Source organism: Manis pentadactyla, chromosome X, assembly GCF_030020395.1.
Source record: "Manis pentadactyla isolate mManPen7 chromosome X, mManPen7.hap1, whole genome shotgun sequence".
Lineage (NCBI taxonomy): Eukaryota > Metazoa > Chordata > Mammalia > Pholidota > Manidae > Manis > Manis pentadactyla.
In genome coordinates this window covers 7,149,284-7,174,758 of record NC_080038.1, presented here as the reverse complement: position 1 = coordinate 7,174,758, position 25,475 = coordinate 7,149,284, and the positions used below count along the sequence as shown (strand labels likewise).

Genomic DNA, 25,475 nt, shown 5'->3' with positions numbered 1-25,475 from the left:
GGCAAAGTAAATCTGAAAGGCGATATGGTACATCCATCAGTATATTATGGGAGAGCTAAATCTTCAAATACCTAGGTGAACATCGAAATTCTTAACCATGTTCAAAACAAAAAGAATCCTTAGAGAATTGTGCCAGAAAACAGGTAACTGGCAACTGTTTTAAAAATTCCTTGGTACGGTTCAGTGCATCTGAGTTTCAGACTGCTTCTCAGGTCCTCTTTGGTGGCAATATGTGGCCTTCCCAATGACAGACTGAATGCAATGACAGCCAGAAGGAAGCAGCTGATAATTGGCCAACCCCAGGTGAGAAAGAACTGGACTCGTTTTTGGCCTTTAAAATCCAGACAGTCCCTGGCAACTCACGCATGAGCCGGAAAGAAAAGGTGGAGGGAGGAGAGGGGTGGGGAAGCACAGGGAATCCTACACGCTCCACAAGCAAGCGGCTCAGCATTGACATGTTGTTCCCCAGAGCCGTGATAATGAGCTCTGTGATAGGCTGGGGGGGTTCTGGGACGCGCACCCCACCTGCCAGAAAGGCAAACACACCAACACACCTGCTGATTTCTGCACATGCTGTTCCTTTTCCACACTGATGGTGTAAGGCTTCTGGAAAGTGTTCAGTGATGCCCCATCACTGAGACACTTGAACCTCCAAGCTGTCTTTGGCTTCACTGATTACTGTTTACTAAAGCAATTTTTTCCCCCTATGAGATAGAGCATATGTCAATTGAAGTCTTTTATATCTTTTATAGAAAGTACTTGTGTTGGGAACAAGGCCTGTCTGCTACCCTGGAGACTGCTTAAAGAAATACTGGGAAAAAAAACGAAACAGTCTCCTGTGTCTCCTTTACTCTCACTATCGTGCAACACTGCTTCACTTCTGACACCAGATGTGTGTGTTTCCACACGCCAAACAATTCTGAAACTCCAGCAGGCATCCTACAGTTTACCTCAGTTCTGCCCCTATGGACCCGGAGGTAGCGTCAGCTCTCAGTTCAGGGCTGCCACAACTCCCGTCTGGGGTGGGACTGATTTGCTAGAGTGGCTGCTAGAACAGGAAACCAGTTTTACCAGATGACGGGCTTATTACCAAGGATATTCAAGGACATGAATAACAGCCAGCCAGATGAAGAGATACTTAAGGTGAGGTCCTGAAGGGTCCCAAGCCCAGGAGCTTCAGTCCTCGTGGAGTTGCAGGCTGGCACCCTTCTGGCACGCGGATGCTTCCTGCTCACCACCCCAGAAGCACTCTGAACCCCATCCTTGCGGGTTGTTATGAAGGCTTTGTCACACAGGTGTGTCTGATTAAATCACGGGCTGTTGATGACTGGCCTCAATCTGTAGCCCCTCTTCCCCTCCCTGAGGTCAGGGGGTGGGGCTGAAAGTCCAACCCTTTAATCTAACAGGCCCCCTGGGCAACCAGCCCCCAATTTTAGTGGGGAGTGGTCTTTCCAAAAGTCACCTTATTAACATAAACTTGGGGGTGCTTGAAAGGGGCTTGTTATAAATAAGCAAAGACGCCTTTCTCACTCTCATCACTCAGGAAATCACTAGCATTTTAGTAGCTCTGCCAGAAACAGTGATGAAGCCCAAATATGTCCAGTATTTATTATAAATCACTGATAGGGATCAGGATACACTACCCCAAGATGTGGCATCTTGGCATACTGAAGCTGAAGGAGTTTGAGAAAACATCGGAAGCAGGAAGGTCACTCTGACACCACACCCCCTGCCGTTCTCCCTGAAACAGGCCCTAAACCCCTCCATGGAGGGGTCCTTCCCTGTACCTGGGGAAATGAGTATCCTTACCTCAGTGACAAGGGAGAGGAACGTGAACAAACAGCTCCCCTGTTTAATACTCAGGTCTAACAGCTTCTTTGGTTCTTCGTTTCCTTATGAGGACTCCTGAATCAGGTAAACCTTATAAATAAATTTGCTTATGCCTTTCTCCTGTTAATCCCTTTGTCAGTTGACTTCTCAAACCCAGCCAGGGACCCTTAAGAGGGCTGTGGAAAACTTTTTACTCCCCAACATCACAATATCACAAATACAACCTGCAATAACAACTAGTTTGGGCTTTTCACTTAAGATTTCTTTGCAGGACACAAACTACATTCTGATTTTCTGATGCCCATTTAATTAAACTTGAGTCTAAAACTACCAAACATATCCTATATTTGCATATTGCTTTTTGGTATAAAATAGTATATGGGCAATATAAAGAATTGCATTCTATCACAAAATACCATCCTTCTGAAGTGATGATAAATATTGGAATTAATTCCAGATTGGTGGTGGAGGAGAAAGCTACACCAATGTGACTGTCTTGACTTAAATATTGTAAACGTGATGACGGGTCTTACCTCCAACATCCAACAGGTTGCACTGACTGGAAGTCATCTTCACCTTGAGAGCATTCCTCCTCCCTCACCCACCATCCATTACAATATTCAATTTGTCACCAGGTACCCCCACTTTCACCTCAAATATTCCCCTAACCCAACCCTCCTCTTTGCCATGGTGGACATTTCCTGCCATCAAGCCCCTTTCTCTCTAACTGGAATATATCCACAGACTCCTAACATGAATTTTTGTAAAGACATGTATGTCCCAAGGCTCTAGTCCTCAAGAAACTGGACCAGGAAAAGCCACTTCCTAAGGTATATTAGACGGCTAGTGAAGGAGGAGGAAGGGAAGAAGTTGCCTGCTTCCCAAAGCCAGAAGAGATCAGTTCTACACTTGACCTTCAAGATAATGACTGTCAGTCAGAAGAGGTCAGAGAAGTTTTATGAGAAAATTTGGAATAAGCATGAAAGATGACTCGGTCTCTCCAATGGGAAAACTATGTATTGTGCAGAGCACAATCTCCTGGGTTGTCTGATTCTAGCCTTTCATTTTCTTCGAGCTATTTTACAACTCTATAAATTGTAGATAATGGCAATGTAAAATAATTCTTGTCTATAGACATGCAAATAAATTGTCTGGTGGCAGTTCAATAGGCTCCCTCAACTACATCCCTTGGGAAAAAGCCAGTTTTGTGTCCATTTGTAAATTCATTTCAACATTTTTTTACTCCATACAAATTAGTGGTTCATTAATTCTACTTTGAGCTGGTTGTAACACCTTCCTGGGGCCCTCATTTACTTAATGAGTTACATGAAATCTATTTTATGTGTTCATTTTGTATTTGTATGAGACACATGATTTTACCTTTTGTTAAAAATCGTCCTATCCAGCAGGCTGGACAGTGTGGAATGTATCAAAATGTTGGGAAGTTGGATCAAAAATGTGGTTAGGCTCACATGAGAGATGTCCACTGCAGTTCGCAAGAAGGGGACTTGCTTGCTTGAAGGATATGTGACTTCAAATTTTGGCACACTTTGCTAAACTAACCAAGAAAATGCAGACAAATTTGCATTGCCACCTGCAGTGTATAACAATTCCCTATTTCCTACATCTTCTCCAGCAATGGATAATGTAATAACAGATAATAATTTCTTTAATACTTCTGACATTTTGACAACCTGACAGTGAAATAAAGATCCTAGTTTATTTAAATCTGCTTTTTCTCAAAAAAAAAAAAATTGTCCTATCCAGGAAGTTGTTAATATTTGAGGGATCTGGACTGAAATGAGTCCAGCCAGTAAATTCATCTAGCTTTTTCTTGTTCTATTTTCTGGCTTACCAAAAACCACAGTTTTTCTATAAGGGAGAAAACACAATACCAGATACAACAGATATTTTAGTCTTCTTGCAAACTGGCTTCTCAGTGTAAGCAAATAAATTATGACTCTAATATAACCCAGCCTCTTATGAGTATAGTTAGGCTGCATTTAAGGCTAGCTGACTGAGTGCCACACAATTCCCATTTCTGAAACTCCAAACCTCAATGCCAGATCCTGGAACATATGTTAGTAGCCAGCTTGCCTCCTTCAGTGACAATTCTGTCTCAGTTCTCTAACTTTAACATGGAAAAAAAATATTCTAATGCTCTTGAAACATTCTAAGTTTATTTTCTGAAAGGCCAAGGATGAAAAAGAGAAAGAACAAAGATGCTACTTAAAATTTGTATAGAAGAATGTTTCAAAAAGTTTTCTATGCTAAAGAAAGCATACTGATATTAGAGGAATCGTCCACAAGCAAGGAAGAGCAAGGTTACACTAGAGGGCAGTCTACAAAGCACATACATGTATCATCCCACTAAGAGTTAATCTCGGTATTAACAGTGATGTGAGCTCCTTTTGTTACTATGTTCACCATCTTCTAATGCAACGGCTTTACATTATATTTGAGTAGCTAATGTTCTCTATAGCAGTCCTCCTTTCTCCAAACCGCACATACATCTTTAATTGAATTTATCATAACACTACCTTTCGGAAAGCAAGAAATCGAGTAGTCAGGGCAGCCTCCAGGCCCAGCAGGGAAAATGGCATGCTAATACAGAGACTGAGGAGAACTGGACATGGGGTTCTAGGTTGGGGGGAGCTGGGTGGGGTTGGGGAAGGCCCTGGCTTGGTGGACACACCAGTGATCCAGCATGTGGCAGGCAGTGAGAGCTTCAGAGCTCACCTTCCAGGGCGCGACCCTTTGTAGGGGAGGAAAAGTGCCCTTTCCTCAGCTGGAGCCCCTAGAAAAAAAGACAGATGAGCCAGAGGAAAGCATCCACCTTTATTTGGTTTCATGGGACACAGGAGCCTTCACAAGGAAATGAAGGCAAGAAGAAACAGTTACACTGGGGTGTTTTTATACTACCTCTAAGAATGGAAAGTCATGTAAAATGTGATGGGACAAGAGGATCTGAGCTGAGCGTAGGAAACTGAGGGAAGCCTAGCAAGGCCCGTGAGGTCACATTCCGGTGGGTGTCCCTCCATCTTCAGAGGTCAGGATGTGCCTTTCCTCTGGGTACAGGGAGGGCACCTCTCACATGTGGGTTTTCTGACCTGCTGTCAAGGAAGTCAGAGAGTCCTTCTTGCACCTTCCAGTTCTCAAATTCCTTCAGCTTAAAATATACAATGATCCAAGGTACCAGATTTGGGGGTAGCACATCCTGAACCCCATAATGGTGAACACACTGCCTACATGTATCAGAATTGATTTTGCAACTTGACAAAATGAGCCTAAAATGTGAAGTCACTGGGCCCACAGCTGAGAGAAGCTGGAAAGACCAGCCCTACGTCCACCCCCTTCATGGGCTCTTACACATCGTTCAGAACTCTGGACTCAAGAGTGGACACCCTTCTTTGCCACTGTGGCTAAAGTGAAGGTTTCAGGATTCTCCCTGGCCCTGGTAATACGTTATTGACTCTACATAAAGAGCTCCACCCAGTGCTCTGGGCGACACGGTGGCAGGGCTGCAAGGCTGCAGGAGAGCAGAGGCTGGAGTGGTGGCAGCGCCGAGGACAGCGACTGAGACGGCTGCAGGGGCAGAGAGGCCCAGAGGCAGAGACCCGCTTGCTGCATGCAGACTCACTCTGAGTGAACGGGATTTTAGTGACTGATATGCCGCTGTGGAAATAAAGTTGGGTACAACCCTTTCACCCCAACAATGTTCTACTGTCATTTCTTTGGTCACATTGAATCCATAGTGAACTTGTCTGGGGCTGAAACCCATTGGCAAGAAAGCCACCCATCTTAGAAGTTTCCTGTAGTGAGTGAAAATACTGCAGCTAACATTTTGGAAATTCAGTGTTGCCATCTGTGGAGTGAAATAATACCCGCTTAATAGGTTGTGAGGTTTAAAAGAAACAAAATTTATCAATTGTTCTTTTCTAAGGTAAGGTGAGCTAGCTAAACCTGAGCTGGCAGACTGTGCTAGCATTAGGTTTCCTTGGCAATGATGTGTCTCCTGTAAGGGCAGGGTGACTGAGGTTTAGATTTGTGACATCGACCAGGCCACTAAGGTGGCCTCCATTTTGTGGGTCCCAATATGAGAATTAACTTTATCACTGCCTGAGACAGTGTCAGACAGACTCTTAATAAAGAGCATCCTTGTTAGTGCTGCCATTGTGATTGGTCTGGAGGACGTTTAGACTTGTGCCTGGTAATAACACTTTCCTACTCTGCTAAAAAAGCCCCAAGGACACCAAAACGAGGTCAAGAACAAATCCTCAGCGAGAAATTAGCAGTTCCCACAATCAATTTATGGTCTTATTAATGAAAGATAGAATGATAGAGAACAATAATGCAAACTGTAAAATACCATGGCAAGGATGATATTAGAAAGGATTTGCATTATTTTATAGAAGTTGTAGTCAGCTGATGGTCATAGTGAACCACAGCACAGAAAAATGTGGTGTGAAGAAAATTAACTTTTTTCCTTCCTCACCTCTACTTAAAGATTCTCCTGCTTTTGGTTTTAATTATTAAGCTTACCACATGAAAACACTTCAGCCCTGATGGTTATTTTTAGGGGATGCTAATGGGACAACCTGTGAACACCTTCTTGGCCACATTGTTCACTCATTACTATAATTGACTTCCCAGCATTTCTCTGTTCACCAAAGTCACATGTTGTGTATACCAGCCAGATTTACTGACATGGGAAAGAAATGTGTAGTATCTTTTTCAGTTGCGACTCTTGCATCCAGCTTTAAATAGTTCACTCCATTCTTCCCTCAAGTACTTTTTAAACATCTATGCTTTGTACTTGCATGCATTTAATGCGAAGTTTGGCTACTGGTTCCTCTCCTAAAAGAGAAGGTTAGTGTTCACCCTAAAGCAAATTCTCTTTATTTACAAAACGCATAGGTTAACCAAACAGAAGTCAACAAATGTGCTTTGTATTAAACAGAATTGCTTTATTAGATAAATCCTAAGAGGTCTCAGAGGTTTTTAAAAATGTTTCCGTGATACACAGTGACAAAAACTTTACCTGATCTCTGGGGGCCTGGAAAACAGCAAAGGTTAAGAAATCCCTCCATCCTTTTGTGTTCTGGGGAAAGGGCCTTCCCCATAGGACTTTGATAGGACTTGGGACTTTACCTAGGACAACACCAGACATAGACCCTCCACATTCCCATTCATTGCCATAAATGATTAGCTGGACTGGTTATACCCACTGACCAGTCTGGACAAAATACAGCAGTTCCCCCTTACAAATGCAGGGCACATTCTAAGATCCCCAGTGGATGCCTGAAACCACAGATAGCACTGAGCCCTGTATATATATACATATATACTCTTGTTTTTTCCTATTTGTACACACCTGTGATAAGGCTTAATTTCTAAATTAGGCACAGGAAGAGATTAACAACAATATCTAATAAAATAGAACAATTATAACAATACACTGTAATAAAAGGCGTGTGGAATGTGGTCTCTCTCAAAATGTCTTATTGCACTGCACTTACCCTTCTTGTGCTGATGTGAGAGGATAAAATGCCTATCTGATGAAATGAGGTGGGCTGAATGATGGAGGCATTGAGATGCAGCAGTAGGCTTCTATGACCTTCTGACAATGTGATACATCAGAAGGAGAATTATCTGTTTCCAGGGCGGTTGGCAGCAGGTAACTGGAACCTTGGAAAGCAAAACCTTGGATAAAGGGAGACTACCTGCTCACAGCACCAGAATGCCCAACAGCCAAACCCTCTTTACTGACCATTAATGAGCATCAGCTGACCACGAGGAAAGCCATTCCGGGCTCAGCTGTTTCTTCATACCCCCTGCTCAGCCCTCTACCTCGTACCTGGTTTTCTCTAGCCTTGATTACCCCTCCTTATAAAAAAAATTCTTTTCTGTCTGGCCTTTGAGAGAGATGCTTGCAAATCTTCCCGTTGGGCTGTTATTCCTGTTACAAAGTTCTCTCCCTATTGTAATAGTCCCATCCCCTCGTTGCAAGAAGCCTATTCAGTAAGGTCTCTTCTTACCTAAATCCAGATTTGGGTTTTATCTGACTATGGAAACCTGGTGAAAGTTTTCAATAGTGCCATGGTTAGGAATCTTAGACTCCTAAATCCCATGATCAAAAAAAGAAACTCCTTTCTTTTCACTCCTTCCCCATTATTATTTTTCTTTCTTTCTTTAATCAATTTGCAAGGAAGTTAACAACACAGAGCTTCTTGAAAGAGGAAGGGTATTACCAAATGATAAAACGACAGAGGCAGGTAGGGGAGAGGAAGTCTCATTCATTTTTAGCCTATATGAAAATGGTACAATGTGTGGGTATTTGTGGCCATGCACAGAGAAGCATCCGAGGTTTGGAGCTGGCCACCTGATCTCTTTCTATTGGGCTTGCACGAGCTTTAAGAGCCATCTCCTATGCCCAGCACTCTGAGCCCCTGCCTGATTAGGGATCTTCTCTGTGTGCTTCAAATTTTAAGGTACAAAGGAATCTCCTAGAGTATTGTTAAAAAACAGCTTTATGGACATCATCTTCAGTTTCTGAGTCTGATGGAGCCTGAAACTTGGCATCTCTAACAAGCTTCAGGGCAATGCTGCTGCTGCCGGTGGACCCACCTTCAGTGGCACTGGTCTACTCATTATTCTGCCATCTCCAGCCAAGGAGTCCCAAGCCCCCTGGCTAGGGCAGCCATCCCCAAGGGAGGAACTGGTCTCCAGGAAGGATGCTATAGGACGTGGGTAGGGTGACAGCTGCAAGTATGTCCGGACGGCTAGCTTTTCCTCACCTGGAGTCTCTAGGACAGGAGGAAATGAAAAATACCAGGGCCTTTCAAATACACTCCTTTGAGCTTTGAGTAACTGCTTCAATCTCAAGAATCCACCTCCTGTGCTGGGAGGAGAAGGGAGGCACTGGCTGGACAGCTGCCAGTTCCCATGCCTTTCAAAGATTACAATTGGGCTCTGGAGAAGGCAGATTAGGTTTTGCTCCCCTGGGATGCAAACTGCAGCATCTGAGATAAACTTAAGGAGGTTACCCTGATAAGCACGACTTCCCTTCTATAGCTCCAAGCTGTGATTTAATGCCCCTACCCTGATGTCCCAAGAAGTGTCAATTTTGCAGCTTCAAGAAATAAAAGCACCAAGCTTAGTCTGACTGGAAGGTACCTGCATCTGTTATTCCCTTAAAGCTCCCCTTGGGTAAAAGGTTCCCATGGGCCCTGGGTCCACGCATATCACTGACCAATGGCTAGAGTATTCATGAAGCAGGGCTGACTTACCCTCTAGGCACATGGGTGCAGTGCCTAGGGCCCAATCTTATGAAACATACTAAGCACCACGGAACTGGATGTGTTAAAGTGGTGAATTTTATGGTATGTGAATTATATCTCAATGTTAAAAAGAAACAAAATTGCTTTTAATAGTTACACACCTGAAAAAACAAAACCAAAAACAACTAAGCACCTTTTGGAAGTCAAAAGTTGAATCTGACATAGTCTCAGCCATCAGGTCACTCACAGGCAAGTGGAGAATCCCCAAATTCTGCCCAGCCACAGCCCACCTGCCCCACTCGGACCTCCACATCAGTGTGAATGTGACTATCTCTTTAAGCTACAGACCTTCAGACATTTAGAAAGAGACTAACTGGCAGCTATACCTATGTCTTAAAGGTTACTGCATATCCCTTCTCCAGGGAGCACCAGATGGAAGCCTCTTAAAAACCCTCTTCTGTTAACAGTCAGTCCTGGAGTGGGATAGTGAATAAAACTCACACTAGAAACAGGAGCCAAAAATGATGGGCCCAAACCAGCTGAGCCTAGGAAAACTCTGCGTGATTTTATTAGATCTTCTCTCTGAGGATTAATGATTTCAGTGTTATCAGGGACTGCACACATCACCAACAGAACTAATACAACTGCCCAGGGAAACTTTTCAGTTGTGTTCTAGACATAGGAACGGTCTTTCCATGGGTTAGAGAAAGAAAACAACGCAACATGGCATCAGACATTTTGAGTTTAAATTCAAGCTTTGTCGTTTAGGCTCTCAAAGTCTGTTTCTTCAACTATTAAATGGCAATGCTAATAATTATCACCAAAGAGACCTAGATGAGATAGGTGAGATATAAACATTCCTGTCAGTGATTTCCTCCTGCATAGAACTAAGTGTTAGTTCCACAAGTCCATTTTAAGCCAGTTCGGGCCCAGGTTGCACTTTTCCCCACCCTGTGATAATGTTGTTGAGGGTGATCATGGTCCTAGGCCAACCGCATCCCTCACTGAGCCTGTACTTGACCTCAAGCAGACTTCTAATAATATTGGCCTCACATGGGAATCTTGGCAATCAGAGACATTTTGGATGGGAGAAGAGAGGAAAAGAGGAAAATTCCATTCCCTTCTAGCAACCACTCACCAACACATACATATACATTTTTGCAGGGTTTGTACTAAACAAAATTTTTAAAAGATCAGATTTGTCTTTGGAAAGAAACTTGCCACCTCCTGAAAATCTCTTACTTGGATTAGGTGTTCTAAGGAGATACCCTTCATCTTCCACTTGTGAATAGACAAATGCTCTGAAAGTTCCAAGTCTCTTTTTTGTTTTCCCCACAAGGACTCCCAGAACAGGAATCCTAGAGACACCAATGGTGAGGAAGGGCAAGTAGGAAAAGCATCTTGTGAGGCCTCATAGGTCAGTCAGGTCATGGGGTGACCGCCATCTTGTACACACACACACCCCACACCACTCCACACAACTCAAAAGCCAGACTGTGCTAATATTATTCAGTGACATCACATTCATCACATTAATGAGACCTCAAAAATGGAATCTACACAAAGGCCTTTTCTTGATGTCTCTAATTTTACCTTAAATCAGAACACTAATAATGTGCCCTTCAGAGCCACTAATTCATGAGCCAAGGAAGAGATTCTAGAAGCTTTAAGTAACATCTCATTAAATCCTAACTTAGCAGAGCTCTCATGTGATTAACCTACAAATTTTCAAATCTATTATTTGGTTTTTGAGGAGTCAGGGAAAATGTTGTAAGGGTCCATATGCTCCTGATTACTAGAGCATTAAATATTTTTTAAAATGTTATGTCAAGATGCCACATTAAGACCTTAATTAGCCAGAATACCAGCACACTCTAAACAACTTGTTAATTCATTTATTTCAAAGTGAAATTTATCAGAAAGTTTTGGTTTTCGACACTTGCTGCCAAAGGTCTCTCTAAAATATATCACTCTAATGGCTTTCAAGGTTGTTGTATTCCACAGGACCCTTTCTTCAAACAAAATCCATGTGGAAGCCGACCCATGGTGGCTGTGAAGCAGAACTGTTGGAGCTGGAGTGGACACTGGTGGCTCCGGCCCCATCCATGCAGTTGCCCCTTGCCCGCCCAAGGGCTCTGAGATGTCCCACTGTGGGGGTTCTAAGAGGTGCCTCAGAATCCATGGAACGCAGCGCAGCACAGTGTGAATACCATGTGAGCCAGTTTCCCCTCTCTTATACAGAGTTTCATGAGGAGTGTTACCTGTTTTTTAAGTTAATAACAATAACAGGTAAAATTACTATAGGTTAACTACAAACCAGTTCTGTGCTAAGAGCCTTACTTATTCTAACTACCTCAGGTAATCCACACATGAACATTTACTTACAGTTACTATATTGTCCTTTCAAAAGGGATTTGCTCTGCCGCCAGTGCATTATTTGAACAAGGCAAAATTGTGCATTAGATGGAATAGATGAGTTTTTGCTTTCAGCTCTTATATCTTCCCTTTCTGTTCTTTTTCCTGGGGCCTCAAGCTCCAGTTACTAACTCTTTTTGTCACCAATTTTTTCAGTACCTATTTGCCAAGCATTCACTCCATATCAAACATTGAGGCTACCAGATAAATGAGACACTCCCTCCCTTCCAAGAGCTCAATCCAGAGGGCATTGTCCCAGTGCTAGAGTACTCTTTTCAGGAAATGGCTGTACTCTGAGCAATGACACAGTTCAAATTTTCTTAGGAAAAAATCCTGATTTCAAATATTCAGATAAAGGTCTACAATCATCTCTTATCTGAAACCCTTGATGCTGGGTCTGTTTTAGAATTCAGAATCGTTCAGATTTTAGAAAGGTAAGGTGGACTTTTTCCATTATATCTCTCAGGTAGACTAGATTATGCTCCAGTAACACATATCTCCAAAATACAAGTTGGCAGAGCTCTGCTCTGCGTCCCTTCCAGGTCCCAGGCTGTCAGAGCAAGCACTGTCAGAAGCATTGCTGGTCAGAGTTCCAAAGGGAAAGAGAGCTAAATCTAACTGCAAATTGCCTCCTGAAACTTCTGCTCGGAAGTGACATATATCACGTTGCTCACATTACATTGACCAAATCAAGTCACACGGTCATATGTAACTTCAAAGAGAAAGTGAACTGCAATCCTACAATGTGCCCAGAGAGTAGAGAGCTGGAAATATTTGGCACACAGTACTTTGAATTTCCACAGCCATATATTATGGAAGAGCCCCGGCAGAGTCTGCCATGACAAGGAGTCGTACGTAACACCCGGTAACTGTGCCACAAAAAAGGTGCACATTTATACTATGGAGGATAAAGAGATTATGTACGACCTCACATTTGTTCAGTTCACACCTTACAGGCAAATAAGTTTTGGAGACAAATCCCGAAAACTCTGTTTTTCAAGCTTTAGGCATTTTGAAATTAACATAAAAGATTATAGAGTTGTGTTGTGCTTGGAGATTTTTATTTTTGCTATTTTATTTACTTTATTATAATTTGATTTTTTTCATAAAGACATCATCCATTTGCAAAATTAAATGCTGAAGCATTGTAACCATGACCTTGGACACTGGAGATGGACTCCCAGCTCCATTACTTATTTCCTTATTGGACAAGTAACTTAACGGCCTTGTGCCTCACCTTCCTTTTTGGTAAAAATATGAAAATGATAATACTTCCTTCATAGGGTTGCTATGAGGATAAAGCAAGACAGTATATGGAAAGTGCTTAAAACAGTGCCTAACTGTAAGCTGTTATTAATTAAATATGACATAATTCTCATATTCTTACATTTAAAAAATCTTATGTTCTAAAAACCAAAATTATATTTGACAGTTTCCTCTCTTCCTCTCCTGAGTCAAAAGAGTCTTTTTGCTCTGTGTCACATCCTGGTGTCGATTTACTATTGTTCAGGAAAGGGAGCTGAGAAGCAAATCCAATGCTTCCCCCCCCCACACCCAGGGACACTTGCGTTTTTACACAGGGTGTAGTGTTCTAAACTTGAGCATCTGCATCATCTGCAGGACTGAGTAACATATTCAGATATCCGGGATATCACTGATGGGCTGTGCCTGGAGGTGTAGGAGAAGATGGTCAGTAGGGCAGAGGGTAACATCGATGACTTGCTCACTGGTGGAAATGCCTCCACTGAAGACCCCCAGGGTGAAGGTACCCAAAGCACAGAAATCACTGGAATTGATACTGTCTTGAACAATCATGTGCAGGAAAGCATGTTCACAAAAGAAGCCTACAAGAAGTACATCAAAGAGTATATGAAATCAAAGGCAAACTTGAGGAAGAGACCAGGAAGAGTAAGACCTTTTATGACAGGGACTGCAGAACAAATCAAGCACATCCTTGCTAATTTCAAAAAACTACCAGTTCTTATTGGAGAAAACATGAATCCAGATGGCATGGGTGCTCTGCTGAACTACCGTGAGGATGGTTCTTTAAGGATGATTTTCTTTAAGGATGGTTCTTTGATGGAAAAATGTTTACAAATTTAACTATTTGGATCTGTCGCCTGTTGTTGTACTTGGCTGCTGCTTCTCATCCACACAACACAGGACTTAGACAATTGGGACTGATACCATGTTGGGCTCTTCATTTATTTTGATGTTGATTTATTTGGAGCAGAGGCATTGTTTTAAAGAAAAAAACATGGCATGTAGGTTGTCTAAAAAAAATGCATTTAAACTCATTTGAGAGAATGCCTCTTAGTTTAACACATATTTAAATCCACCGCGTGTCGTGTTCCCGGAGAAGCGGGAGCCTGGCTGTAGACCACTACTAGCAAGTGTAACAGTGTCTTCAGATGACTTCTACAGTTAAAACTACTTCTAGGACTGGAAGATAAAAACCAAGAATCAAAAGTCTTAATTCTGAGTGAAGTAAAGGGAAAGACTATGCTCATAGCAGTGTCAGCATTTGACGTGGATTCCTTGTACATTTCATCACCTACAACTGGAAGTAGTTAATTCTGGAAGAAATTGTCAAAAGAATAAAAAGAGACTAACACAGTTGGCAGCAAAAAAAAAAAAGTGTAGTGTGAGGTGTTTCCATTACTTATTTCTGTAATTTGACCCAGACACTGTAGGCCAATTAAATGATTTTACTTGTTTCACCCTTTTGCAGGGTCTATGAATCATTTTCCTTTCTTGTGACACAACTTTTACTCTCATTTCAGCCATTATCAAGAAATCTATTTCCAGCTGTTGCTGGGACCTCAGCATTTGTAATTCCATGTAAAATTAATAGAACATAGATTTTAGACAATGCAGTCAATGTGTGAGGCTAACTTGCAAATCGGTAGGTCAGAAAAATGGCTCTCCCAAGGAGAGGCCAGCACTGGCTGAATATGCCTTAGCTTACTAGGATCTTGGAGCTTGGAGCGGTGCTGTGCAGCCAGAGCAGCGCTCAGGGGTGGGGGAGTGGGCGGAAAACCATCACTCTACCCTTAATGCTTAACTGTGGGGTCCAGGTAAAGATGATGGAAGAAACAAGATCTTTATTTACTTTCACTTGCAAAACACCAATAAAACGACTGTAAAAGCATTAAAAACATATAATCTCAAAATAACAAGAATTAGAGAGGGGACAAACAACAACAACAAAGTTTTGGAAGCTGGAAAGCAGATGGATAAGAAGTTGCTAAGCAGACCAAAAGGAGCTGAATCCTAAAACCAGCAGTGGGCAAAGCCACAATGCAGCCCAATTTCTATCATAAGCCAGGAGTCAGAAAATGAAGTTTGACTGGAACACAGCCATGCCCATTCATTCAAGTATTGTAATGGTTGCTTTTATGATTTGGTAGCAGAGTTTAGCAGTTGAGATTTGATAGTCAAGAAGTTGTATGAGTCACAAAGCCTAAAATACTTACTATCTGGCAGTTGAGAGCCTAAGTTTGCTGATCCCTGCCATAGATTACTCCAAAGGCTCAGTATCCTGACCCTGGCAGCATCGAGTACCTTAGGGAGTTGGGGAGAAGGTGAAGTTATTAAAAGGGGGGAGGGGTGTTGGTTAAAAGCATGTTTGAGAAGCAATTCAATTTCCAGTTTTCTAGATCCTGTACAAAAGGAACACTCAGAGATTAACTCTAAAAGGGGGGGTTCATCGAAATTAAAAATAAAAAGCTCACTGGACTGGTTGGAAGATAAAATGGAGTGAATGTTCCAAAAGTAGAAGAAAAAAAGATGAAGGCAAAGGACCAGTCTGGTAGTTCAGTACCTGAATGTAATAAGACATCCAGACAGTAAAAAGAAAATGGGAGACAGGAAATCATTGGTGAAAATTATGTTAAAAATTTCAGGTACTAAAGAACATGAATGTTGAGACTGAAGTGGCCCAGTGACTGTCCAGCAAAATGAATGACCAGAGACCCTAACTAAAGCCCATCATCCTGAAAGAACAGAACAGAGAAGATCCTTCCAGCTTCTGGAGATGAAAAAACAGGTCAAAGCAAGGCATCAAGAATCAGAACAGTTCTGGTCTTCTCAACAGCAGTACTGGGACCTAGCAGATATGCATGGGAGCAATGCCTTCAAAGCTCTGAAGGGAAATGGTGCTATCTACTTGGCCCAGAGAGGTATTCAATAAACATTTATTCATCTGCTAGCGAAGCAGATGAATAAACTTTACTCCTAATTTGTATTCTCTTTGTTTCCAAGTCCCCTAGAGGGATGTTACATAGAAAAAAATATCCCAATCATATGAACACACAGGCTCACTCCATTTTGCCTAGCACAGTCATAGGATTCCACAGATTATGCATTGTATGCATAAGTGTTATCTCCATCTTGTCCAGACCACCACTTTCTTGCACCTGGACCTTTACTTCTCTAACTGGCCTCCTTGAATCTACTCCTGCCCCCTTAATCCTATCTCCTCACAGCAGCAAGTAAAAAAAAAAGAAAAACTTGGATCAACTCAGTCTCCTATCTAGCACTGCCCGTTGACTGGCTATTGCTTTCACAATAAATTCCATACTACAGACTATCAAGACTTGCATGATTGGGCCCTTGGCTACTTCTCCACTCTCATCTCCCTCACTAGGTTTCTGGTCTTTTCTTGGTCGAATGTACTATGCTCCTGCTTGCCACAGTGACATGCATATGGTGCTTTTTCTACCTGGAAATCTCATAGGCCACTCTTGCCACAGCTGCCTCCTTTGCATCCTTCAGCTCCTAGCTTGCACATGACATCCTCGGAGAGGCCACTCCTGAACATCCAGTCTAAAGGAGCTTCCCACTTCAATTATCCTCACTCATAATACGGTGTTCTCTTCGCCACTTATAGCACGGTGTAGCTACTTATTTCATTGCCTGTTTCCACATGACTGTAGACTCTGAGGGCAGAGAGAATGCCTGCTTTCCACACCACTGTTTCCACAGTATTGACCATACTATGTGCTCAATAAAGCTTTTTTAAATAAGAAAAGGAAGGAAGGAAGGGTAGAGTTGGAAAAAGTGGAATTCTTACAGCTTACCATGGGTGATTCCAGGTACCAGACTTAGGTCACTGCAATGATTTGAGATTCTACTACGGAATTCTGACCATTTCTGGTTTGGGGGACATAGGGATTCACTCAAAATTCCAGACTTTTTGTCCACAGTACCTACGTGTTTTAGCATTGGTTTCTGCCCAATTATCGAGATTCTCCAGCTTGTCCTTCACTTCTGATGTAGCCAGCTGGCAGAATGAAGGGTCCCAGATTGCAAAATCGAACTATTTGCTTTTTTTTTTACCTCCATATCAAGTGATAGCCATTGCTGACTTGGATTTTCCTGTTAAAAAATTGATCCCATTTATATGAAATATTCAGAATTGGTAAATCCAAAGAGATAGGAAGCATATTTTACTGGTTGCCTAAGTCTGGTTCTTGGTTGTAGGGTCTGGGAGGAGAGGGGAATAAGAGATGATTATTTAATGGGTATGGGATTTCCTTTGGTGTAAGGAAAATGTTCTGGAACTAGCTAGTTCTGATGGTTGCAGATTATTGTGAAGGTACTAAGTGCCCCAAATTGTATATTTAAAATGGTTCAGATGGTGAATTTTATGTGTATTTTACCCCAATTGAAAAAAAATTGATCCCATGTGCTTTCTTTTTACTTATTCTAAAAATAACAGACCAGTATTATGGAAGACAACCTAATCCTTAATACCCCTTTGTCAGACACAAAATCTGGTCCTAAATGGATAATAAATACCACACTATGTTGGGAAAACCTCCACTTTCTCATTTCCAGTTGATTTCATGAGGTTGAAAGGTTACTGCTTCTCCTTAATTCTACTATAGCCAGAATTCTACCTGTGCTTCCTCTGTGTCTTAATTTTTATTTAATACTTTTTAAATTAAATATTTTTAAGTAATGGTGAATTTTAAAATGCATCTTACAATTAGAATAATAATCAGCATAATCTGCCCAGACAACTCAATAGGGTAAGAGTGTGAAGCAAAGTTACTATTAAATTGCAAAATCTAGCATAAATTTCCATGAAGTACAACTCCTTCAAAGATGGGTTTACACTGCGAGGCATCGGTAGAGGCCTTTACCTTGTTATTTTATATGCATCAAAACCAGAACCTAATCTGCAATCCTGTTTCACCTCTGTTCATCTTTAAAGCTTTAGCATTCCTATGCATCTGGGTAATGTGTTTTCTTCACTTCTCCACTGCACATGTCCTTCCAGAAGCCCCTAGTCACAACTGATGATTGAAGATGGATGATTATGAACAAGAGCTACTCTTAGTCTCACATATACTGGCTTAGAAGCCAGCATTGCCTTAGGAAGGAGGAATACCCAGTGTTTTCAGCATAGCAGAAAAGCCTTCTCAATTTGCAGAGCAATAAAGGTGTCCCTCCACTATTTCAATAGTGCTAAAAATAACTTCTATGCCTTCATCTCCCTTGCCTAAGTCTTTTAAACTAGGGGATAAATCTAGGAAAGCTTGCTTGAAGCCAACTGGATTTCTTCAAACTTTGAACACTGGGCTAACAAGGAGGCTGCTCTATTTAAGCTTTTAAATTCTTGAAGCTAAAGTATCTCTTAAACAAATTAAATACTGTACATGCTTCTCATTTTGGAGAGAGCCTTCATACATGGGAACTGCTTTTACTTCCCAAGAAGGAGTGATGTGTAAGAATTACCTATAGATATGAAGTAGGACATGGCTAACTGGGGGAGGAAGGGCAGAATGCCTCTGTATTTCACTACGTGCTAGGGGCAGTGAGGAATGCCGTTATCAGCAAAGACCACAGTGGCCTACAGGTAAACATACAGCATTTCACATAATAATCATCTCTTAAAACCTCCCAACAGGTGCTGTAAAAAATTCACCTATGGTTCGTTGTACCAGCAGAAATCCAGTGTCACAAAAGGCATAAGTCTATGGATAAACTGGGATATATGAATGAACTTGACCTTCGACATTCACAAGAAAAAAAAACAATTGCATTTAATTTGTCTTGCCTGTGTTTTATTCATATAATATGGTACAGGTTCCTCTACCTTGATTAAAAAATTAACAGAAATGATCTTGGGAAGTAAACTGTATTAGTTTCAAGGATATCATCCATCCCTTCATCATTCAGTCTATAAATATTTATTGATACTCTGCCATGTATCAGACCCTGTCCTAGGTTGGGGATACAGCAGTGGGAGAGATAGTTATTGTTTATAACTTCAAAGAGTTTCTAATCTCACAGGAACTGGTAAGTAATTAGACAAGAATTCATTTTAGAAAAGACAAAGGCTTCCTTCATGGACTTATCTTCTCAAAATACTAAATACTACCCAATTGTGTTTGGCAAGAACACATTACTTCTTCATGTAGGAACAGAAAATGTTCCCCCAAATGCCCTCTTTGTATTTATAATGAAGGCCAGTCTCTCTCATGAGTTAGGTAAACCACCCTTACCACAGAGAGTTTCCTGGGAGTGGCTATAGTCTAGAAACCACTGTCCCAGGAAGCCAGAGAGATGCTCTCCAATTCTCAATAACTTCGTATTGGTGTTAAACTTGGAGCAATTGGGAATCAAGATGTTCCTTCCAGCCCTAACCTCTGTTTCTCTGTAGACCGACTGCCATGCAGGTTGGCAGAACCATGCTTATGTGAGGACTCAAATGTACCTTCCTACTTTAAAGTTAGAAAGACCCCAGTAAGGCAAGCAAACAGACAAAATCTCAACAACTTCAAGTCTTAGTACTCAATGTAGTGACCCAGTAGGCATACAGAGATCCTCACATCTAGCCAGCACAATTCACTAAGACATCACTTGCTAAAATTCTTTGAAATTGAGATTATCAGGTAGTAGACCACTTGCCTGGCATTATAAAACCTTCTTGATAATCTCATCTACCCTTTAAGTATGACTAGTAATGGCCCAGGAGAGCTGGGTATATACCATGAATGAGCCAGCACTACTCAACCGAAATAAAAATTCTACACCTTAAGCTCTTTTCTGAAGAGTTTAATTTAAAAAGAAAATTTGCACAGAGGCAAACATAAATGAAGGGGCAAGGTTACTGCATGCTTAGCACTAGTTTTATCAACTGAATCATAATTAGAAGCCCTGCCACTGAAATAATGCAATTTGATGCTATATTTATTCCAGGAAAATATTGATTGTCCCTAAAGAAACAAAGCTAACCTCAATAATGTCAGGAGTATTTTGGAAACTCGGTTTCAGTCTTACAAATGCATACAATTATTCTCCTTAGTTGAGAGTGGGTGGGTACAACTGGCTCCGGAATAGAACTGACAGCGGCAGCAGCGAGAAACAATGAAGTTTTCGATCTTTCAGAATTTCTGGGTACTGATTTGGGTAAAGGAAGAACTGAAAGTCATTTTGCAGCAATAAAATAAAATGTTTGATTTTCTGCTTACTTTTTCCTGGCATACTGCAACTCCACACATCTGGAAAGCTTTCAGTAATCCAAACGAAAGGCATTTCCAATGAATCATTTGAGGCTGTTGAGATAGCTCATAGTTTAAATACAAAAAAGGAGGACAACCAGTCGGGGGAGAGAGGAGGTACTGTGAAAGGCAGGAAACCCATCTCCACAAAGAACACTGCAAGAATATGGTTAGTACGAAATGAGAAATACTAATGATGAGCCATCTTCCAAGAACAAGAAACAATTCTTTTTTATGATCCATAAAAAATGCGGCCAATTTGGAACTGGCAGCCTTTCCCAGAATTGGTGCAGATGTCTCCAGGTTCTAAGCTAGGGCTGGGACTTACATCAGCAGGGTCTATCTTTCCCTTCTGCAGAAACGTGTACCTGAATTTGGAGCATCTGAGCCATTGGCTCCTGTGCACTGCATTCAGCTGCCATTTTAGGACTTGGTCTTATGAATTATACACAGGTATTTACTGAGCAACTAACTGCTGTGTGCTGGGCACTGTAGGGTGAAGGGAGAAAGCAATGCCCCTGCTTTCAGTGGAGAGAGATGAATTATAAACAAGAAACCAACAACACAATGTCTGTGCCATGAAGAAACTTAGAATGATGGAGATATTATTTTAGCAAGGGTGGTTTATAGAAAGGGAACTCTGGTGAGTGAGATGGAATTTGAGCAGGCCCCTGAATGGAATCAGGGGCAAGTCCTGCCAAAGATGTGAGTTCCGGGTAGAGGAGGATATGGAAAAAGAGTCGGCTAGGTGAAGGCACCCAGGAACATGCTTCAAGGCAGTTTTTTTTTTTTTTTGGCATTTGTAATTTTATTTTCTATTTTTTTTTAATTTTTTTAATTTTGGTATCATTCATCTACAATTACAGAAAGAACATTATGTTTACTAGGTTCCCCCCTTCACCAAGTCCCCCCCACATACCCCTTCACACTCACTGCCCATCTGCATAGTAAGATGCTGTAAAATCACTACTTGTCTTCTCTGTGTTGCACAGCCCTCCCCGTGCCCCCCACGCACTATACATGCTAATAGTAATGCCCTCTTTCTTTTTCTCCACCCTTATCCCTCCCTTCCCACCCATCCTCCCCAGTCCCTTTCCCTTTGGTAACTCTTAGTCCATTCTTGGGTTCTGTGATTCTGCTGCTGTTTTGTTCCTTCAGTTTTCCTTTGTTCTTATACTCCACATATGAGTGAAATCATTTGGTACTTGTCCTTCTCCGCTTGGCTTATTTCACTGAGCATAATACCCTCAGTGAAATATTGTTGTTGCGAATGGTAGGATCTGTTTTTTTCTTATGGCTGCGTAATATTCCATTGTGTATATGTACCACATCTTCTTTATCCATTCATCTACTGATGGGCACTTAGTATCCCATACTGTAGAATACCTTTTTCTTCTATTGATAGTGTCCTTTGCTGTACAGAAGCTTTTCAGCTTGATATAGTCCCACTTGTTTATTTTTGCTTTTGTTTTCCTAGCCAGGGGAGATATATTCATGAAGAAGTCGCTAATGTTCACATCCAAGAGATTTTTGCCTATGTTTTTTTCTAAGAGTTTTATGGTTTCATGACTTACATTCAGGTCTTTGATCCATTTTGAATTTACTTTTGTGTATGGGGTTAGACAGTGATCCAGTTTCATTCTCTAAATAGTGCTGCGATAAACATAGGGGAGCATCTGTCTTTTTCAAATTGGAGTACTGCATCCTTAGGGTAAATTCCTAGAAGTGGAATTCCTGGGTCAAATGGTAAGTCTATTTTGAGCATTTTGAGGAACCTCCATATTGCTTTCCACAATGGTTGAACTAATTTACATTCCCACCAGCAGTGCAGGAGGGTTCCCCTTTCTCCACAGCCTCGCCAACATTTGTTGTTGTTTGTCTTTTGGATGGTGGCCATCCTTACTGGTGTGAGGTGATATCTCATTGTGGTTTTAATTTGCATTTCTCTGATGATTAGTGATGTGGAGCATCTTTTCATGTGTCTGTTGGCCATCTGAATTTCTTCTTTACAGAACTGTCTGTTCAGCTCCTCTGCCCATTTCTTAATTGGATTATTTGCTTTTTGTTTGTTGAGGCGTGTGAGCTCTTTATATATTTTGGATGTCAATCCTTTATCGGATCTGTCATTTATGAATATGTTCTCCCATACTGTAGGATACCTTTTTGTTCTATTGATGGTGTCCTTTGCTGCACAGAAGCTTTTTAGCTTGATATAGTCCCACAAGGCAGTTTTGAATGTGTCTTGTTTTATTCTTTAGTCCTCTTGAAGACCTTCCTTTGTTCAAACATGAAAACAGTACCTGCTTTTTTGTTAGGCAGAAAGACAGAAATGAGTGGGATGAAAAGGAGAAAGGGCCCCCCAAAGATGACTCAGGGAGTTGATCAAATAGAGCCAGAAAGCCAGAAATTACTCAGAAAGTTAAACAGATGAAGCCACAGAGTCCAAGAGTGACTCAGGAAATGTCCAGGGTCTCCCCAGATAAGAAACATCAGAAGTGGTGCTCAGAAACCCAGCCCCTCTATACCACAGACCAGACCTCCAAACCCAGCAGGCCCCTCTCCCACAGACGCCCAGGGCCACTGGCACTCACCCCAAAACCAAGAAGCCTATACACAGCAGCCAGGTGAAAGTGGAATTAAGTTGTAAATTAAGTGCCAGTCCGGGGCTGCCAGCTAGAAAGTCATCCTGATGTCACGCTGAGTTAGCGACCACCCAACCCTACATCACCCGCTTGTTTTAATCCTCTTGATCATTTTCCAGGCTTGACTTTGGAGCCATATCATTATGGTTATCAATTTTAAAGGAAGTTCATAAAAAGGAAAAAAGCAACACAGAAAAACAGAAAGCAACCAAAAACAAGCAAACGTGATTGTATATCAAGATGCCGTACACCGGACACAAAGCATTAGCCATAAAAAAAACTGGAAAAACAACTTCATCAAAGCTGACAGCACCTGCTTTTCAAAAGACACTGTCGATAAAATTAAAAGGCGAAGCCATGGCTAGAAGGAAATATTTCAGCACCTATTTGTGACAAAGGACAGGCATCCAGACCATAAAAGACTTCCTTTGACACAATAATAATAATTTTTTAATGCAATATTAAAAATAGGCAAAAGGCCTGGACAGACACTTCATGGAAGAAAATATAGGAATGGCAGGAATACACACGATAAGATGCTCAGCATTACTAACCATCTGGGAAATACAAACTAAAAATCATAGGTCCCATTGCTTAAATTTAAAAAATGAGACAAGCTCAAGTGTTGACAAGGATCTGGAACACCAGAAGTCTCAAATGCTGCTGGTGTGAGTGTAAAATGGTCTGTACTTGGAAAACTGGCAGTTTCCTAAAAAGGTAAACATATGCCCACCTGTGACCAGTGAGTCCACTCCCAGATTTTTACCCAAGAGCAATAAAAACATTATGTCCACAAAAAGGCCTGTATGAGAAAATTAGCAATAGCTTTATTCATAACAGCCAAGATTTAGGAATATCTGTCAACAGGTGAGCTGATAACCAAATCGTGTATATGTATACCAAGGAATACTGCTCAGCAATAAAAGGAACAAACTATTGGTGTAGTCAGCAAGATAAATATGTCTCAAAAATTATTTTGAGCAAAAGAAACCTAGCATAAAAGACTACATATCTTAGATTCTATTTGTTTGAAGTTCCAAACAGGAACAAGCTATGCTGATAGAAATCAGAATAGCGGCTGCTTCTGGCTGGAAGTAGAGAGTTGATGGCAAAGGGCACAAGAGAATTTCTAGAATGATGGACATATTGAATCATGATTATACAGGTGTATTCCCTTTTCAAAATTCATTGAACTTGCACACCTTAGGGGTTAAAAAATTAAAAAACGGACATGAAACAGTGGCCAAAACTCTCATCAGATGTTACCCAATGGGACTGTTAAAAAGTTCTTACAAAACTAAATAAACCTACTCTGTGACCCAGGTATTTTGTTCCTAGGTGTTTACTCAAGAAAAGGGAGACATAGGTCTACAAAAAAAAACATACACGAATGTTCATAGCAGCTTTATTCATAAGAGCACCAAATGGGAAAGCACTATGGTGTACTAAGGGAATGAATAAACAAAGTAATATTTTCATACACTGGAAAGCCACTCACCAATAGAAAGAAATCATACATGCAGCAACATGAATGAATCTCAAATACCTCATGCAGAATGGAAGAACCCTTAACGCAAGAGGACCTTCTGCGTGATCCCATTTATAGGGACTTCCGGAAAAGCAATAGTCATCTGTGATGGAAAAAATAAGAATAGTGCTTGCCAATGGGGGTGAGAACTTATTAGGAAAGGGCTTGTGGGAAGTCTGGGGTGATGGAGATTTTCTGTATCTTGATAAGGGTTTGCATCACACAGGTGTGTGCATTTGTCAAAACTCATGGAATGGCACAATTACAGTTTGTGCATTTCACTGTATGTAAACCTTTAAAAAAAAGAACAAACATTGAACTATAGTTAATTCTATGCAAGCTAAAGGGTTTAAGAGTAAAGTGTACTGATAGCTGCACCTTACTTTTAAATTTGTCAAAAAATAAGGACAGGTTATTAGAGGGAAAATTATGTGAAAAAACAAATATAGCAAATGTTGGCTAGCGTAGGATTGGATGGAGGTGGTGGGTATGGGGGTGTTTGCTGTGCAATTATTTCAACTTTTTGGTATGTTTGAACATTTTTTTTAAGCAATGAAACTGGAAGGGGGGTGCTAAAAGTAAGTAAAAAAAGAAAAGCAATCTTTATAAATGGAAAACAAAGACAAATGAATCTAACTTATATATCCATTTGATGGTAAAACCACACAGAGAAGACTTACTTAAATAATGCAACATAGCACTGTAGTAATTACGGGCAAACTGTACTTGAACCACATGGTCACTTCTCAGATCTCTCCTCACCCAGAGGAATGGGTTCCAGCAGCCGTATTTTTTACTAATATGGCCAAGGCTGATTGGCTCAAGGGTGGATGCCTGACTGAGCCAGGCCAATCAGATTTCCTTGTGTGAGACTTCTATTTAGCATAAAAACAGTCCACTTGGTTTCTGCTGATAAGCCTTCATCACCCCTATTTCTAAAAAATGTAGGGAATACAATTACCCATTGCCACAATACTGCTGCATAAAAAAACATTCCGAAGGCCAGTGGCTTGAAACAAGAAACATTTATGAGAAGAAGAAGAAAAAAGAAACATCAGAAGCACAGGCACAGCACAGCCCCTGTCCCCATTTCACCAATCAGAGCAAGCCTAGAGAGCTGACAGCTGTCAATCAAGGACCTCTCTGCCCTGCCAAAACCACATAAAAGAAGCCTCAGAATAAGCATCCGGGCCTACCTGTCTTGTCTTAGGTTGCTTTCAGTGTTATGCAGAGTGTATTAAAACTTACTTTGCTTTCTTGACTTGGG

General features: G+C 41.2%; 1 protein-coding gene across 1 annotated transcript; it reads left to right on the top strand.

The window, feature by feature from the left end:
• Window positions 1–13,187: 13,187 nt before the first annotated feature.
• Window positions 13,188–13,628, top strand: LOC118926188 (translationally-controlled tumor protein-like). The gene has a single exon (XM_036912760.2). The coding sequence runs from the start codon at window positions 13,212–13,214 to the stop codon at window positions 13,626–13,628; it is 417 nt and encodes a 138-aa protein (XP_036768655.1). The 5' UTR covers window positions 13,188–13,211.
• The last annotated feature ends 11,847 nt before the right edge of the window (window positions 13,629–25,475 follow it).

Excerpts from the sequence above, each read along its gene's own strand:
- LOC118926188 (XM_036912760.2), top strand. The coding sequence starts at position 13,212 with ATGGTCAGTAGGGCAGAGGGTAACATCGATGACTTGCTCACTGGTGGA.